General features: G+C 32.3%; 2 protein-coding genes and 1 long non-coding RNA gene across 3 annotated transcripts; 2 read left to right on the top strand and 1 right to left on the bottom strand.

Moving 5' to 3' along the window:
- The first annotated feature begins 242 nt into the window (after positions 1-242).
- On the top strand, positions 243-3,348 carry LOC109804187 (aminomethyltransferase, mitochondrial). Its single transcript, XM_020365979.3, has 4 exons — positions 243-423; positions 1,299-1,866; positions 2,264-2,382; positions 2,619-3,348. Exons 2-4 carry the CDS (start codon positions 1,309-1,311, stop codon positions 3,163-3,165), a joined length of 1,224 nt encoding a protein of 407 aa, XP_020221568.1. The 5' UTR covers positions 243-423; positions 1,299-1,308; the 3' UTR covers positions 3,166-3,348.
- Positions 3,349-5,575: 2,227 nt separating this feature from the next.
- On the top strand, positions 5,576-6,990 carry LOC114916234 (uncharacterized). Its single transcript, XR_003804625.2, has 2 exons — positions 5,576-6,472; positions 6,600-6,990. It is a non-coding gene; the product is annotated as an uncharacterized LOC114916234 (long non-coding RNA).
- A 3,988-nt stretch (positions 6,991-10,978) lies between these two features.
- On the bottom strand, positions 10,979-12,452 carry LOC109804489 (putative F-box protein At4g22030). The gene has a single exon (XM_020366324.3). The coding sequence runs from the start codon at positions 12,410-12,412 to the stop codon at positions 11,144-11,146; it is 1,269 nt and encodes a 422-aa protein (XP_020221913.2). The 5' UTR covers positions 12,413-12,452; the 3' UTR covers positions 10,979-11,143.
- Positions 12,453-14,987: the final 2,535 nt, after the last annotated feature.

Genomic DNA, 14,987 nt, shown 5'->3' with positions numbered 1-14,987 from the left:
TTATAATCGAGGGTCACGAAAGTGGGTCCCACTGAACAGAAACTTCGGACAAGATCAGCGGCAGAGACAGAGCATCATTGAGTTTCCCTTTCTAGTGGCCATCGGATGCTGGGGTACATAAAAAGCATAGCATGATCGAGCAACACTTGAACAAAGCGCAAGACAAAGTAAGTCTCAACAAATTCCCTCACACCAACCCTCTTCTTTTATTATTTTCTTTGTGTTACTCTGTATATATTTTTTTTATTCAAATATGTCTCCTTACAACTTAAAGTTACAGCAGATAAGCGAGCATCTTATTTCATAGACATATATATAGAAAAGGGTCATCTTTCAGATCCTTCTGTTTTGCACTGCTGAATGCCTTTTCGGGCACCCAGATTTACTCATTCTCAATTTACATCACACACCAAACAAAACCATGTAAGTGCCTTTACCCTTCTTTTATCTCTTACTTCGTTGCATTTTTCCATGTAGACTCGTCTTTGCTCTAACGTAATGTACCGTGATCTCGAGTTTATGATGATTCTGGTGAATCTGGGAATTGAAATTTGGATCTAGACAATTGAGAAAGATTGGACTTTATCGTGTCTCTGGCTCTCTGGGGTGTTATGTTCTGTATTGCTGTTGATGATAAAGAGCCTCTTTTATTTCATTTTGTATGATTTTCCGTGTTATATGTCCCTCGCTGCGTTACATTGATATCTTGATTCTGGTTCTGAGTTCTACAATGCGTTGGCTAGAGGTTTTCTAGGATGTTTTATGTTTGGAATTTGACTTACTATTATCTCATGGGATTTATTCATTGTCTGAGATCACGAGATGTGCCCACTTCTGGTTTATAGAGAAGAAATGGAATTATTCTTCTCTCAAGTGTCACCTATGAATCTGGCCAGTGGCAATTAGCCTCATTTGTTTGTTTGTTTGTTTCTGCCAAGTTTTGATCATTTCTAGAACTGTATCAACATCTCAATGAAATGGGATCAAACAGCTTGCTTGGCTTTGATTTTGGCATTGAAAATTTAGTCCTTTTTGGGGTAGGGACTAGAGAGAGTAACGTGATGAGTACTACGTTAATGTTATACTATAGATGGCAAGGATTTCTTTGACTCCTAATTAGAGCCTGTTTGCATACAAGCTTAGAAGATCTTTTTCATTGGAATTTTTCTTTTTTTTTCTACAGAGAAGTTCTCGAAAATTGTTCTAAACTTGAATCCAAACAGATTCTTAATCAAGTGATCAAAGTTATGCTTTGTTTAAATTAATAATTTTGAAATTGAACTCCTTTTGCTCCTCAGATAACAGAAAATGAGGGGGGGCTTGTGGCAACTTGGGCAATCAATCACACGCCGTCTTGGCCACGGTGATAAGAAGGCTGTTGCTAGTCGGTATTTCACCTCAGAAGCTGAGCTGAAGAAGACAGTCCTTTATGACTTCCATGTTGCTAATGGAGGGAAGATGGTGCCATTTGCTGGATGGAGCATGCCAATCCAATATAAGGACTCCATCATGGACTCAACCCTGAACTGTAGGGAGAATGGTAGCCTTTTTGATGTTTCCCATATGTGTGGGTTAAGCCTCAAGGGAAAGGACTCTGTCCCATTCCTTGAAAAGCTTGTCATTGCTGATGTTGCTGGACTTGCCCCTGGAACTGGTACATTGACTGTCTTCACAAATGAAAAAGGTGGGGCAATTGATGATTCGGTGATTACCAAGGTGAAGGATGATCACATATACTTGGTTGTGAATGCTGGGTGTAGGGATAAGGATTTGGCTCATATTGAGGAGCATATGAAGGCATTCAAAGCAAAAGGTGGTGATGTGTCATGGCACATCCATGATGAAAGATCTCTTCTTGCTTTGCAGGTCATTTATCACACTCTTGTACATTTGCATCATGCCACACATTTTGAACTTGCTTCTATTGAGTTTATTCCCTCCATTTCTGTATTATTGAGATGGATGTAATCTTCATTTTAGATTTAAGAATGCTTATGAAATAATTCAGTCTATACTATCACCAGCTCTGATAACATACTGCTTGTTATCTTGTGTCCATCTCTCTCTTCATAAATATTCACAAATATTTATAAACCCCCATCTATTTAATACCTATGAAGAGAGAGAGACAAAATTTGGAAATTCAACATGAAAAGAGAAATGTGTTCTTTTTAAAACTGATTACTAAATTGAGGGAATTTTAAATTCATGTTCTGTTCTTAACATTAACATTAACAAAGGATCCTTATTTCCTTTGTAGCAGGGTCCTCTTGCTGCTCAAGTTCTTCAACACCTGACAAAAGAGGATTTAAGCAAGATCTACTTTGGACAGTTCCGTGTGTTGGACATCAATGGTTCACAGTGCTTTCTTACGCGGACAGGGTATGTTTTCTTGCAGTAATGCTACATCTGAAAATCCCATCTTGTGTCACTTTACATCAATGTTAAAAATCTTTCCTTATAAAATGCTGTTATTTCCTGACTTATATAATCAGTGCAATTTGATAATTTCAGTTGGTTTCTGTGTTGTTAACTAAGTTTCCAAGGGGTGCAATGCTTAATCCCAATGGTAGTACTACTACTGTGCATAATAACACCCTCTTCACTGAGACTTTCAGGTACACTGGAGAAGATGGATTTGAGATATCAGTTCCCTCAGAAAATGCAGTGGATCTTACCAAGGCAATTCTGGAAAAATCAGAAGGGAAGATAAGACTGACCGGATTAGGTGCTCGAGATAGTCTTCGACTTGAGGCTGGATTATGTTTATATGGCAATGACATGGAACAGCACATTACACCAATTGAGGCAGGACTTACATGGGCCATAGGGAAGAGAAGGAGAGCAGAAGGGGGCTTTCTAGGGGCTCAGATTATCCAAAAACAGCTTGAAGAAGGTCCTAAGATCAGGCGTGTTGGTTTTTTCTCTTCTGGCCCTCCTCCTAGAAGCCACAGTGAGATTCAAGATGAAGGAGGGAACAACATTGGGGAAGTCACCAGTGGTGGATTCAGCCCTTGCCTGAAGAAGAACATAGCCATGGGATATGTGAAATCAGGATTGCACAAGGCTGGCACCAAAGTGAAGATTATTATTAGAGGAAAATCTAATGAAGGAGTTGTTACAAAGATGCCATTTGTACCAACAAAATACTATAAGCCATCCTGATTTACTTTCAGATTTCACCTTGAACCTTTCCAATACTCCCCTTAACCAGATTTCTTATAATCTGGACGTTTAGGGTTTTCAATGCCTTTAGTCCTACTCACATCATGTACAAGGAGAATGCCTTGCATTAATGACTCAATTTTCATATTTATGATAGTTGAGTGTCATCTTGAAATTTTCTGATATTGTTCTCCGTTCCCACCAAATTCTACACTTTAGTCAACATGACATCTATGGAATTCGAAGTGGGCATGTTATTCACTGTATGGCTTATGATAGTTATTTCATTTTATAATCTTGGGGTTGATTTGAACTGCATATCATCCACAAAACCATAATGCTTCCTGTAGTAGGCATTCACATCAGAACATGAATTTGGATTTATCACTATAGGAAGATATTTCAAGATTAAAAGGTTCCCTGAACGGCAGCATATACCTGCAGGCATTTCATCAAGAGATTCAAGGGTCTCGGTAAATTTCGTAAAATTTCTCGATAAGTACATTTATGTGAAAAATATAAGAAGAAAAAATGAAATAAATTTGTTCATAAATTAATTTGTAAGAATTTTCTTTCACTAATTTATTCAAAATTTTATTTTTAACTTATAAGTTAATTTATTGAGCATGTATTAATAGTTGCTTTAGATTTTTCTTTAGTTGTTTGATCAAGTTTTTAGTACCGTTTATTTTATTTGTTGTTACTTATTATTTGTTTATGCTAGTGATTATTCAATAAGATAATGCATTCTTCCACTTTCAACTCGTGAGTTACGTTTTCTTCACTAACATTATTTTAGTTTACCAAAAAAAATATTTTAATTTTTCAATCTATTTTATCTTTTAGAACTTTGAAGTATTTCTGAAAGAAGTTTATATAAACATGCCTATTGCAATGAAATTGACTTACCTTAATGGCGAAATTTAGTTGATCAGCATTGCACAGTGCTGGTACAACAATTTATGTTTACAAACCCCCTTCAGTTTTGAACTGCTTGCTGCTGTAGATAAAATAAAAAAGTATGGAAATCAGGCTTAAAAACCAGTTTGAAAGGAGTTCCAAACTGTTCAAAACCAATTCAGTTTTAAAAATCTGATCAATTCAGAAACAACCGATCCATTAAAACGGCCCGGTAAACAGGCTTGGCATAGGGCCCTTTCGAACTAATCCACTTCAAAACAGTTCAGTTGGGTTGATTTTTTTAAGAGGTAACTGATACGTTTTATCGGGCTCACAACAAAGTTTATCTTTGAGAAAACGTTTCAAATAACGTAACTAAACTTTCCTATTTTCCAATACTAAAATATAGAAGCTTTTAAGTTTAACGTGCGTTCTTTCGGGTTTTAACGTCAAACCAAACACACCGAAAGTTTGCTGCTTCGGTATTAACAAAGATATTCTCATTATTTTTTATCTTGAATTAACTATAAAAGCAAACGCCAGTTTAAAATCCGCTCACAAACTTTTTACTCTTCTCTAATTAAAGATTCAAGATAATATAATATATTTCTGTTTAGGTTACTGTTCCGAGAAACTTTTTGCCCTGGACCTAAGGGATTACAATGACTATTGGGCCAGAGCCCTTAAACTTAGGGGGTTAATTCAATAATTATATCATTGTTATGTCGATGGACCTTTAATAACTTAACCCATAACTGATGCTGTAGTTCAGCCTTAGACTCAGGAGGGTATAGTTACGTTAAAAATTAATTCTTATATATTGAATATATAACTTTTTTAAGAATTTTTTTAATGAAAGCGTTTTAAATTCTATTATTTCCTTATCGATTCAATTTTTATTTATTAATTAAATTTTAATATTTTAAAATAAATTATTAATAAATAATTTTTATGTAATACAAATAAATTATTTATTATAAATTTAAAATATAATTCATATATTAAAATGTGATATTTATTTATATATAATTTATTATATATAATAAATATTTCACATTCTAAAATACGTGAATTCTATATTTCTATTCCACATGGAAATTGATTTCTATGATCTGAAGTCAATCAAAAGCCAATTTGCACGGAGGTAAATTATTAATTCATTTTATGGTAAATAAGATCCACACACATTGGGCGAAATCTCTCATGTGAATTAAAAAAATTAAATGATATATTTTCTTCGTTTTTTTTTTTTACTGTAATATATTGATATACGTTAAAGTTATGTGAAAAAATTAATTGCATTTATTTGAGGAATTGATTTCTATAATCTCAAATCAAAATCAAATGTGACTGGAAAGGAAAAATCACTTGAGAAGAAGCGAATAATTTTATGGTAAAATTCATACATTTAATAATATATATCATCTCAATTAGAAAGAAAAAAAAAATCACATATCTTTCCCTTTTTAACAGAATATATTCTTTTAAAAAAAATATTTAATAATGATAAAAAAAATATTCTTTTCAAAAAAGAAAACAGAATATATTGATTTAGGTTTGTTTCACGAGGATAATATCTGAGGGTGTAAATAAAAGAAGTAACAGACAAATGAACGGATACGATGTTATCTATCCCGTGAATCACTCTATAAATTGCAAACCTCACCTTCCTCATCGCCACACTCGAAGCCTTTTCCCCCATTCCTTCTTAAAATCACAGAGTTGTGAAATGTCTCTCTCAATCGATTTCTGTTGCAGCGTATCAGTTATGGAACGAATCGAAGAAAATGTGGTAATGTAAAGCACGATCATTGATAGCTTATATTTACATAAAGATAAAATTGTAACCTAGCATGTCATTTATATTCTGAAATGTTTGTCAATCGAATTTCTCCTAATGTTTGTCACATACGGTACTTTAACCCATGTCTTTCACATGATCGCTCAACCGACAGAAATAATTGATTTGTCTGTTAAATGAAATGGCAGTGAAAAACATCAACCATGAAAATTATATTCAATTAATGTTTGGGTTGAATCATGAATTTATATGTATGTTTCGCATGGTTGATGTGTTTCAATTTCATTTCATTTAACAAACCAATTGCTTCTTTCGGTTGAGCCATCGTGTGAAAGTCATGAATTAGAGTAGTGTAAGTGAGAGCATTTTGGACAAATTGTTATTTCAGAATATAAATTATAAGCCTTAGTTACAGGTTCATCTTTATTTAGGCTATCAATGATTGTGCTTTGCATCACTACATTACAACTTGAAGTTTTGGACTCCATCCTTTTCTTTTCAGGGTGGAAAATTTGCTCGTTTTGATGATCAAATAGGAACCTAGGGCCGAAAGATCCTTCATAAGATGCATGATTTACCCATGGTCCACTGAACCAGAGTTTGTGGGTAAGTTGCTTTTCGATATGCCATTCCTTTTTTAGTTCATTGCAAAATATTAACACGATTGCTATCTAATATAATAAATTATTGATTTTCATCTGAATTGTGCTTTTTCCTACAAAAATTGATTTAGCAAAAGGAGGAAATTCTTTCTCTGGTGAATTCCATTTCAGAAAGGGAGATGTATCAAAACATGAAGCACTTGGAATTGTAGTTATTGCTACAAGAGCTGCCTTAGTTAAAAACATGCACCCTTTGAAATCGTAGTTATTGTCCACTTCAGCATTTCATGTGGAAGGAGCATACCAAGGAATTAACATTGTCATATTTTGCAGTTACGCATGCTGCTATTCCCTTTTAATGTACTTCAGAATTCAGTAGTGATGACTAAACCAGCAATGATATTGACCATTGCATTTCCTCTGTATTCATCTGTTATGTTGTTTAAGTTGTAAATATGATAAGGATTCTATTAATTTTTTCATTGAAATTAAGGACTGCCCTGCATATGTTTTCTTCCTTTATTTGCAAACTTCTCACTTGTTATGATTCATTCGGACGAGATGCACCACGTCATGTTCTCAATCTCCAAAAATTAAATTTTAGGCGAATCATTACTTATTTTTTATTTATTAATTTCTTGCCTAATTAATTTATTAAAAAAGTATTTATCTGATGAAATTTAAATTTTCTTTTAAACATTAATTTTTATAAGTAAAATTATTAATATAATTCTAAGAAAAATCATCCGAACACCTTCTTTAACATACCTTCTTTTTAACAGTAGCTATATAATTAAAATGCACACAATTGATGTACTTTATCGATAATCTCTATAAGAAACTTTTCAAAGATATTATTAAAAGCAAAAACTCTTAAGGAGAAAAAGAGTTTAAACTATATATATCTTAATATATATTAGATTATAATTCAGCTATTTTTCTTATAAGTTGTATCGGTCTTGTCTTTTAACACTTTCTTGCAAAGAGTGGACATATTTGACATTTATTTCTCCTATGGCAGTCTTCTCGCAAACAAACCATAAATTTAACTTGAAATGCTTTGTCACATCAAATGAGAGGAGGAATCGTTGCTGTTATTCTGGGTTCTGTGAGAAGAGATTTGAGCCACTGAGTTTCTGCTACCAGAACGGCAATACTTCTGTATTCTGCCTCTATGCTACTCTTTGAAACTACTTGTTTCTTCGCCATCCAGGATATCATATTGCTTCCAAGAAATAGTAGTCCATTCATTGTCACAGTAGCCCAATATATGCAGATTGTTTAACTTTTCAAAAAGCAAACCATGATCACGTGTCCCACTTATATATTGTAAGACCATTTTTACTATCTTTAATGACTTTGTAATGGCTTGTGCATATATTGACATAGCATAATTTGTTGATTGTGAAGGCAAGATCAGGCCTAGTAATAGTGAGTTATTAAAGAGCGCCAACAACAGAACGATACAGACTTCAGCTGCGTTTGTTTCCTCATATTGAAATTTATATCCAGGAGCAAGAGGAGTCTTCACAAGTTTTGCATCTTGCATTTTAAGTTTACACAACAAGTCAGAAGCATATTTAAATTGATTTAAGAGTAACTTACCATCATTGAGATTTTTGGCTTCTATTCCAAGAAAATAGTGCAATTCTCCAAGATCCTTTTAAGGAAAATTTTTTATTTAATTTGGGGATAATATGTTGCACAAAGTCTGCATTGTTTAGCATATATGTAATAGTATTAGCAGTAAAATGTATAAATAATAAATTATCACATTTAGCTTAAACAAATCTAAAGGATACAAGTGTATAGACTAGTTTGCCAAACCAAGCTCTTGGAGTTTGTTTTAATACATAGATTGTCTTATTTAATCTACATACCAAATTGGGATTGTTGTTGTGAAACCCTTCTGGTGGTTTCATGTAAACCACTTCCTTTAGATTACCATTCAAAAAGGCATCATTAACATCCACTTGTCTAACAGACCAGTCTGTAAATAGTGCAACAAACAAGATGACACTGATAGTCATATGTTTAACTACAAGGCTAAAAGTTTCTTGATAATCCAAACCATGTTGTTGGGTAAATCTTCTTGTCACTAGCCTAACCTTATATTTAGAGATGTTGCCATCAAGATTGTGTTTGAGCCGGAAAATCCACTTGGATCCGAGGGGTTTTCTATGTGAAGGTAAAGGAACAAGATCCCATGTTTGGTTTTTTATTAAAGCGTTGAGTTCTTCATGCATAGTTTGAATCCATTTAAGAGATTGTAAAGCTTCTCTAACTGTACTAGGTTCCATTTCAGATACGTGACTTTTGGTTTAAAAATACGAGCCTTGCCTCTTGTGACCATAAGATGATTATTGTTGACAAGGGTTATAGCTCCAAAGCTAGGACCTATATCAGAATCAATCTCAGCAGTGGAAGTATTTGTATTCTTAATTAAAATAGTTCCTACATTGTCAGGAAGCATAACCGCAGGAGTAATGGTCACAAGACTTGTAGGTTGAGGAGTATCCTCAATTTGAGGCACATTACAACTAGGAACAGTAGATATAATAGGAGGATGTATATTACCTTGAGTAAAATGATAACTCAAATATTCTTTTCTTTTACCAAGCATAGGAAAATCAAAATCATCAAATATAACATGCTTAACGATATAAATTCTACCTATTGAATCAAGACATTTAAAACCATTATGATTACAATGTAACCTAGAAATATGCATGGTTTAGACCGTTAATCTATTTTATATTGATTATAAGGTCTAAGATATGGATAACACTTACATTCGAAACTTCTGAATATGCTATAATCTGGCTTCATATGGAATAAAGTTTCAAATGGAGATTTTAGTTTTAGAACAGGTGTAGGAATGCGATTTATAACAAATGTAGTACAAGCAAATGCATGACACCAATAATCAAACGACAAACCAGATTCAACTAATAAAGTGAGGCCTGTTTATGTGATATGGTGATGCTTCCTCACAAGGGCACCATTTTGCTCATGCGTACGAGGGTAGCTAAATCTATAAGTTATGTCATTCTCTTTGAGTATAGAACTGAAACTTTGGTATTCTTTTGCAGCATCTGTTTGAAGAATCTTCAATTTCTTTTGAAATTGTAACTTTGGCATCTTCTTAAATTCAAGAAAAGAGTTTAATGCTTGAGATCTATATTTTAAGAAGTAAGCCCAAGAAAATTTTGAATATGCATCAAGAAACAAAATGTAATATCTATATCCTTCTTTTGAAAGTAGGGGTGGTGGTCCCCAAATATCAGAATATACTAATTGCAATGACTCAATATAAACAGTTTCAGAAAGATGTCCCTAGATAAAATTGATCAAGGTCTCCCAAATTCAATAGTTAATTGCATATGACAATTACTTTGACAAATCCTAACTTCATACCATATTTCTCAAAGATAATATATTTGTCATTCATCAGAATGAAGCTTCATTAAATTATCCCTGAAATGGTGAATATTTCAATTCATATACAATTTAAACATCCTAATTTTCTGACCTGTTAGGCAAAGAAAAACATATGGAAAATGTTAGTTTTGTACATCTTACATCAAACTACTAATATATCAAAATAATGTATATTGTCACAATTCTTAATTTTTAATTTGATTTAGTAGAGTTTAGTTAATCCTAAACTATTCCATTAAGACTCTTTGTTTTTATCTCTCTCTTTTCCCTCTACACTTTTTTTAGTGTCTTTTGTAATTTTCAAAATTCCTAAAAATTACAAATGATTTTTAGTTTTAGATTTTTATTTAGTTTTAAAATAAACTTACTTTAAAATTTTCTTATTTTGTTAAATTATTTTAAAAATATTTTTGTATGACTACAATAGTAATACCAATAGTAATTGTAGTAGTGGGGATATTGAGTGGTGGTGTTAGTTTTAAAAATAAATGTATCATTATTTTGAAATTGAGTTAAAAATTATATTTTATTTAAAAAATTATATAAGTCCTGAAACATTAACTCTCTTTTGAATGGTTATTTAAATAAATATATATATATATATATATATTTATTTATACAATTTTATTCATTAAAACAAGTATTTGAAATTATAATAAATAGTCTTTCAAGTATTAAAAAATTCATCAAATTAGTTTTGAATGTATGTTAATGAAATATAATTCGGTTCTAAGCAAATGATTTGATGAACTATTTATACAAATTTATTAATTTAAAGATTAAATAGAAGATAAAATAATATTCAAGAGAGTAAATTGATGGTTTTGTTTTTTAACTATTGTATATTAATCCTTATTTATATATAAAGAAAATATGTATTTAAAATATCTTTATTTACAGCGACTCACCAAATAATTTTAAGTTTTAGTTCTAAATATACAATGTTTTTTTTATTTTTTATAGTGAGCCTAAAGAGTCAATGTACACTGTGGTTGCCTGCCGAAAATGAAGTTGTAATAATTTGACAAGAAATTGTCCACTCATTTTTCTTCTTTAGTAATTGTTGGAGTCAAAGGCAAAGCAAATTAATTTCTTCCCCCGCGCACACAACAAAAATAACAAGAAATGAAGATCAAAGAATCGATTACTCCAATTGAATCAAAGAATAACTAACCAAAATTGAAAGAAAGAATTAATTAATTGTTAGTTAAATTTAAAAAAAAAAAACATAAAATTAGAAGAGCTTGCTAGCAAATTCATCGGTGGCACTTCCCTCTAGTCGAGAATAAGCCGATTTTGTGGCAAGATCTCTCAGTTGCGACAAACTTCTTCCCAATTTCAAAGCCAACTTCATCTCAAACAACTCCCCATTTTCCCTCTGTTCCTCATCTTCCTCCACAGTCTTTTGAATGGAATTCTCCAACAATTGGAAGAATCCGCCACAATTTCTATACATTTCAGACACCATCCCCACTTGGCCACCATGCTCAAAACTATTAACAGCGGTGGCCAATGACCCTCCCAAAACGGCCACTATAGGTGCCCACGATGACCCATGCCCTTGGCTCAGACACGCTGATCCCACAGCCGCAATGCCAGTGAGCAAAGGCCCCGCAATGGCCAAACTCTTATTGATCTTTAACACCAAGTTCCCCAATCTCTCATAGTCTTTCATGTCCTTTTCCTTCACCACTTCCAACACATCCCTTAACTCCATTTCAAGTCCCTCGTTCCACCCATTCTTCTTCCCTTGTTTGGTCTCATTAAAAATTTTCGATTTGTTATTTCTTTTTGGCGACAGAGGCCACCAAACCGCAGGCTCAAATCTTTTGGGAAATTTTTCAAGCATGGCTCCCAACAGAGGAAGTGGGTATGCTTTGTCGAGTGCTAAGACCTTGTTCATTGCATCCTTTATATCTTCCTCCGTGGGAGTGCCGATGGCTAGTGTGGTTTCGATGTGGGACTGGAGCTGCTTGAACAACCTCTTGGCGTTTCGTTGTTCCTCCGCCAGTTGTGAGGGCTGGATTTTGTTCATCAACACCAACATCCCCGTGGAGGCGGAGAACAAGAGAGTGGACGATAGTTTCAGCGCCAAGAGCGGCGCGCCACCGGCGCCCATTGTGGCGGCGACGCCGGCCATGGCGGTGGCGGTGAGAGTGAGCATGTTGATGGAGTTTAAGAGAAGGGTGTTCCAGTTGTCACGCTGCTCCCCTATGTTGTGGTGCATCTCCACTCTGTCGGCCACGGCTTCTAGAATTGCATAGAGTTGAATGGTGGTTTTTGAGGTTGTAGTGGTTTTGTTGTTGTTGTTTAATGAAGTGTCTTGGAGCGTTGGTATTGTGTGTGAGAAGCCATTTAGTTCCTCAAACAGCTTTCTACTTGGTTTTGGCTCTATGGAAAGAGGAATAGGGAGTTTTGGGACGTGCATTGAGGGTTTTATTGATGATGATGATGATGAACATAAGGTGTTAGAAAGCAAGGATGAAATTTGTAAGGAAGACATGGTGTACTGTATGTGAATTTGATTTGATTTGATGATGTTGTTGTTGTCGTTGATATGAAAAGCTGAGAGGGATGGGTTGTAATATATAGGAGCTTATGTGTGAACACGGAGATCAAAAGAAAAGGTCAGATATGGAAACTGTTGACTGGATATTTGGATTTGACTTTTTTATGTTTGATTTTCATTCCATCTTTGTTCAAACTATACCGTCTCCTACTCGGATTGCCACGGTCACCAATGCGATGTAGTTTTTGGAGATGCAATCCAAGGGTCCAACTTCGTAGTTCGCAAGTTCATATTGTAAAATATAAATCACACTTTACACTTGTTTCTTTTCCAACCTTTATTTTGTGGTCTATGTCAATTACATGTAAATTTCACTTTGGTACCCACTCTAAATTGTACAACGTTTGACAAGTTTATACTTCATACACATAAGAAAGAGGGGTAAAAAAAGAAAGAAAGAGTTGTGAGATAAAATGAATGTAATGGAGACATAAGAATGAAAAAAATGAGTGTGTAAAAAATTGATGTAAGCATGACAAAATAAGTTAAACGTGCTATATATAGTTTTCCACAAAGTCGATAAATATTTTTATTAATATTATAATAAAAAAAATATAATATACATATAGTTTTGCAATTAAAAATTGATGACGATGTAGTGATGTTTTATTTTGTTTTTCAATATTTTACTTATGTATTTAATTTATTTTTCTTTAATAACATAGTTCATGAAATAGCAAGTCTGTCTTGAATTTGAGTAACAATTGTAATAATCAAGAAAATCTCTTTCTCTCTCTACTGTCAAATAAATAAACAAGTTAAATATTTTATTAAATAATGAAAATAAAATATATGTACATAAAGGACTGAGATTCCCACCAGCAAAGGTCCCGAGCCCCTTGTTTGTTTTGTACAAAAATAAGATAGGAGAGATAATGTAATCAATAGTTCTGATTTTTGCAGGAGGGAAAAGATTGCGGGAGATGAAAAAAAATAATTGCAGGAGATACAGATAGGACCTGTACTCCAAGGGATTGTTATAGCCACAAAAAGACACTCACTATTTTACTCTTTGAAAATGTTTGATACACAGCAATTTTTCATATTTAAAAATTATGAAAATATATTTAATTGGTCATAAATATTTATTAAAATATTTTTACGTATTATTTAAAAATTAAAATATTTTATTTTATTAAATAAAAAATAAAGATAATATTTTACCATATTAAAACTTTATTTAACTTTGAAAAAGGAAATTTATATAAAAATTATTTCTAAAAATAATATTTTTCAAAAATAATGTTTTTTAAATGACAAGTTAAACACAAAAATTAACAATTTCGTCCATACCAAACACCACTTTAGTAACATTAATATTATTTATCTACGTGTCTCTTTTCTTATCATATCATCTATTATATTTATGTTTTATTTTTATTTTTCTCTCTCATAGGTGTTGAATAGATTGACGGGTGTTCAAAAATCATTTTTGTTCCGAGATATAAACGCACGGGAGACCCACAAGCTCATGACCTCATAGTGGAACTTAATAGGAAAACAATGTTCAACGTTTATTAAAAATTTCTTGCAACGAAGGAATTCAATTTGTATTACTAACTTCTATTTTCAAGTATCCAATCTAATTACTTGTTTTCTTGGGGACCAAGAATCAATATACAGCTAACTCATGTTTATTAAATATTAGATAGACGATATCATTCATGACGATACGGAGATTTAATTAAAAGCCATGTACTCATCTATCTATAAATTATCTGACGAGTATATTAATTTGTTTAAGAATTTGATATAATATTCAGCTATATAAAGGGTTTGTATAATCGAATATTATATGGGTTGTCATTAGTCACCAATTTATTTGGAGTTATGTTGATTTTAATAAAAAAATTATAAAATACTAATTGTATTAGTGTTAAGTGTAGTAAATCTTGATATGTAAGATTAATCTTTTAGAAAAAGGAAAAATCAAAGAATAGTGCATGCATTTACATTATGTATTTTTGGAGAAAAAGTGTTTGGTATCAATTTTTGTATATATTTAGTTCTTTTTATGTTTTTTTTTTTGTTAGATATTCATTTGAGAATTTTCTTATATTATTATTCACCATATTTGTGAGAAATTACTTTTAGTAATTCTTGATAGTTTCGTAGGATTTGTGGTGTAAACATTGGTTATTATTAGCGAAACTTTTACCAGACTAAATCTTGTAGATTTTTACTTCAAATTGTGGGTTTTTTCATATTAAAATTTGGTGTCTATTAATTTTTATTTTTCTATTTTGTATATCCTAATAAAATTATTTTGTTGCTTCCATTAGATATATTTTCTTAATTATTAGCTATTTTTATTTATAATCAAAAGATTATTGATTTACTCATCTCTTTTATCAACATGCTCTCATTAGATACGTTTTCCCTCCTTTCTCTCTATATATATTCCAATCTCAAAGGGTGAGAGTGAGACAACAAAACATTTATTATTATTATATATTGAAATATAAAAAAAATTCAACAAAACATTTTCCAATTTCAACAAGTTTAGTGG

Source organism: Cajanus cajan, chromosome 1 (assembly GCF_000230855.2).
Source record: "Cajanus cajan strain Asha chromosome 1, NIPB_CcT2T_4, whole genome shotgun sequence".
Classification (NCBI taxonomy): Eukaryota; Viridiplantae; Streptophyta; class Magnoliopsida; order Fabales; family Fabaceae; genus Cajanus; species Cajanus cajan.
This window is presented reverse-complemented; position numbering and strand designations above follow the sequence as displayed.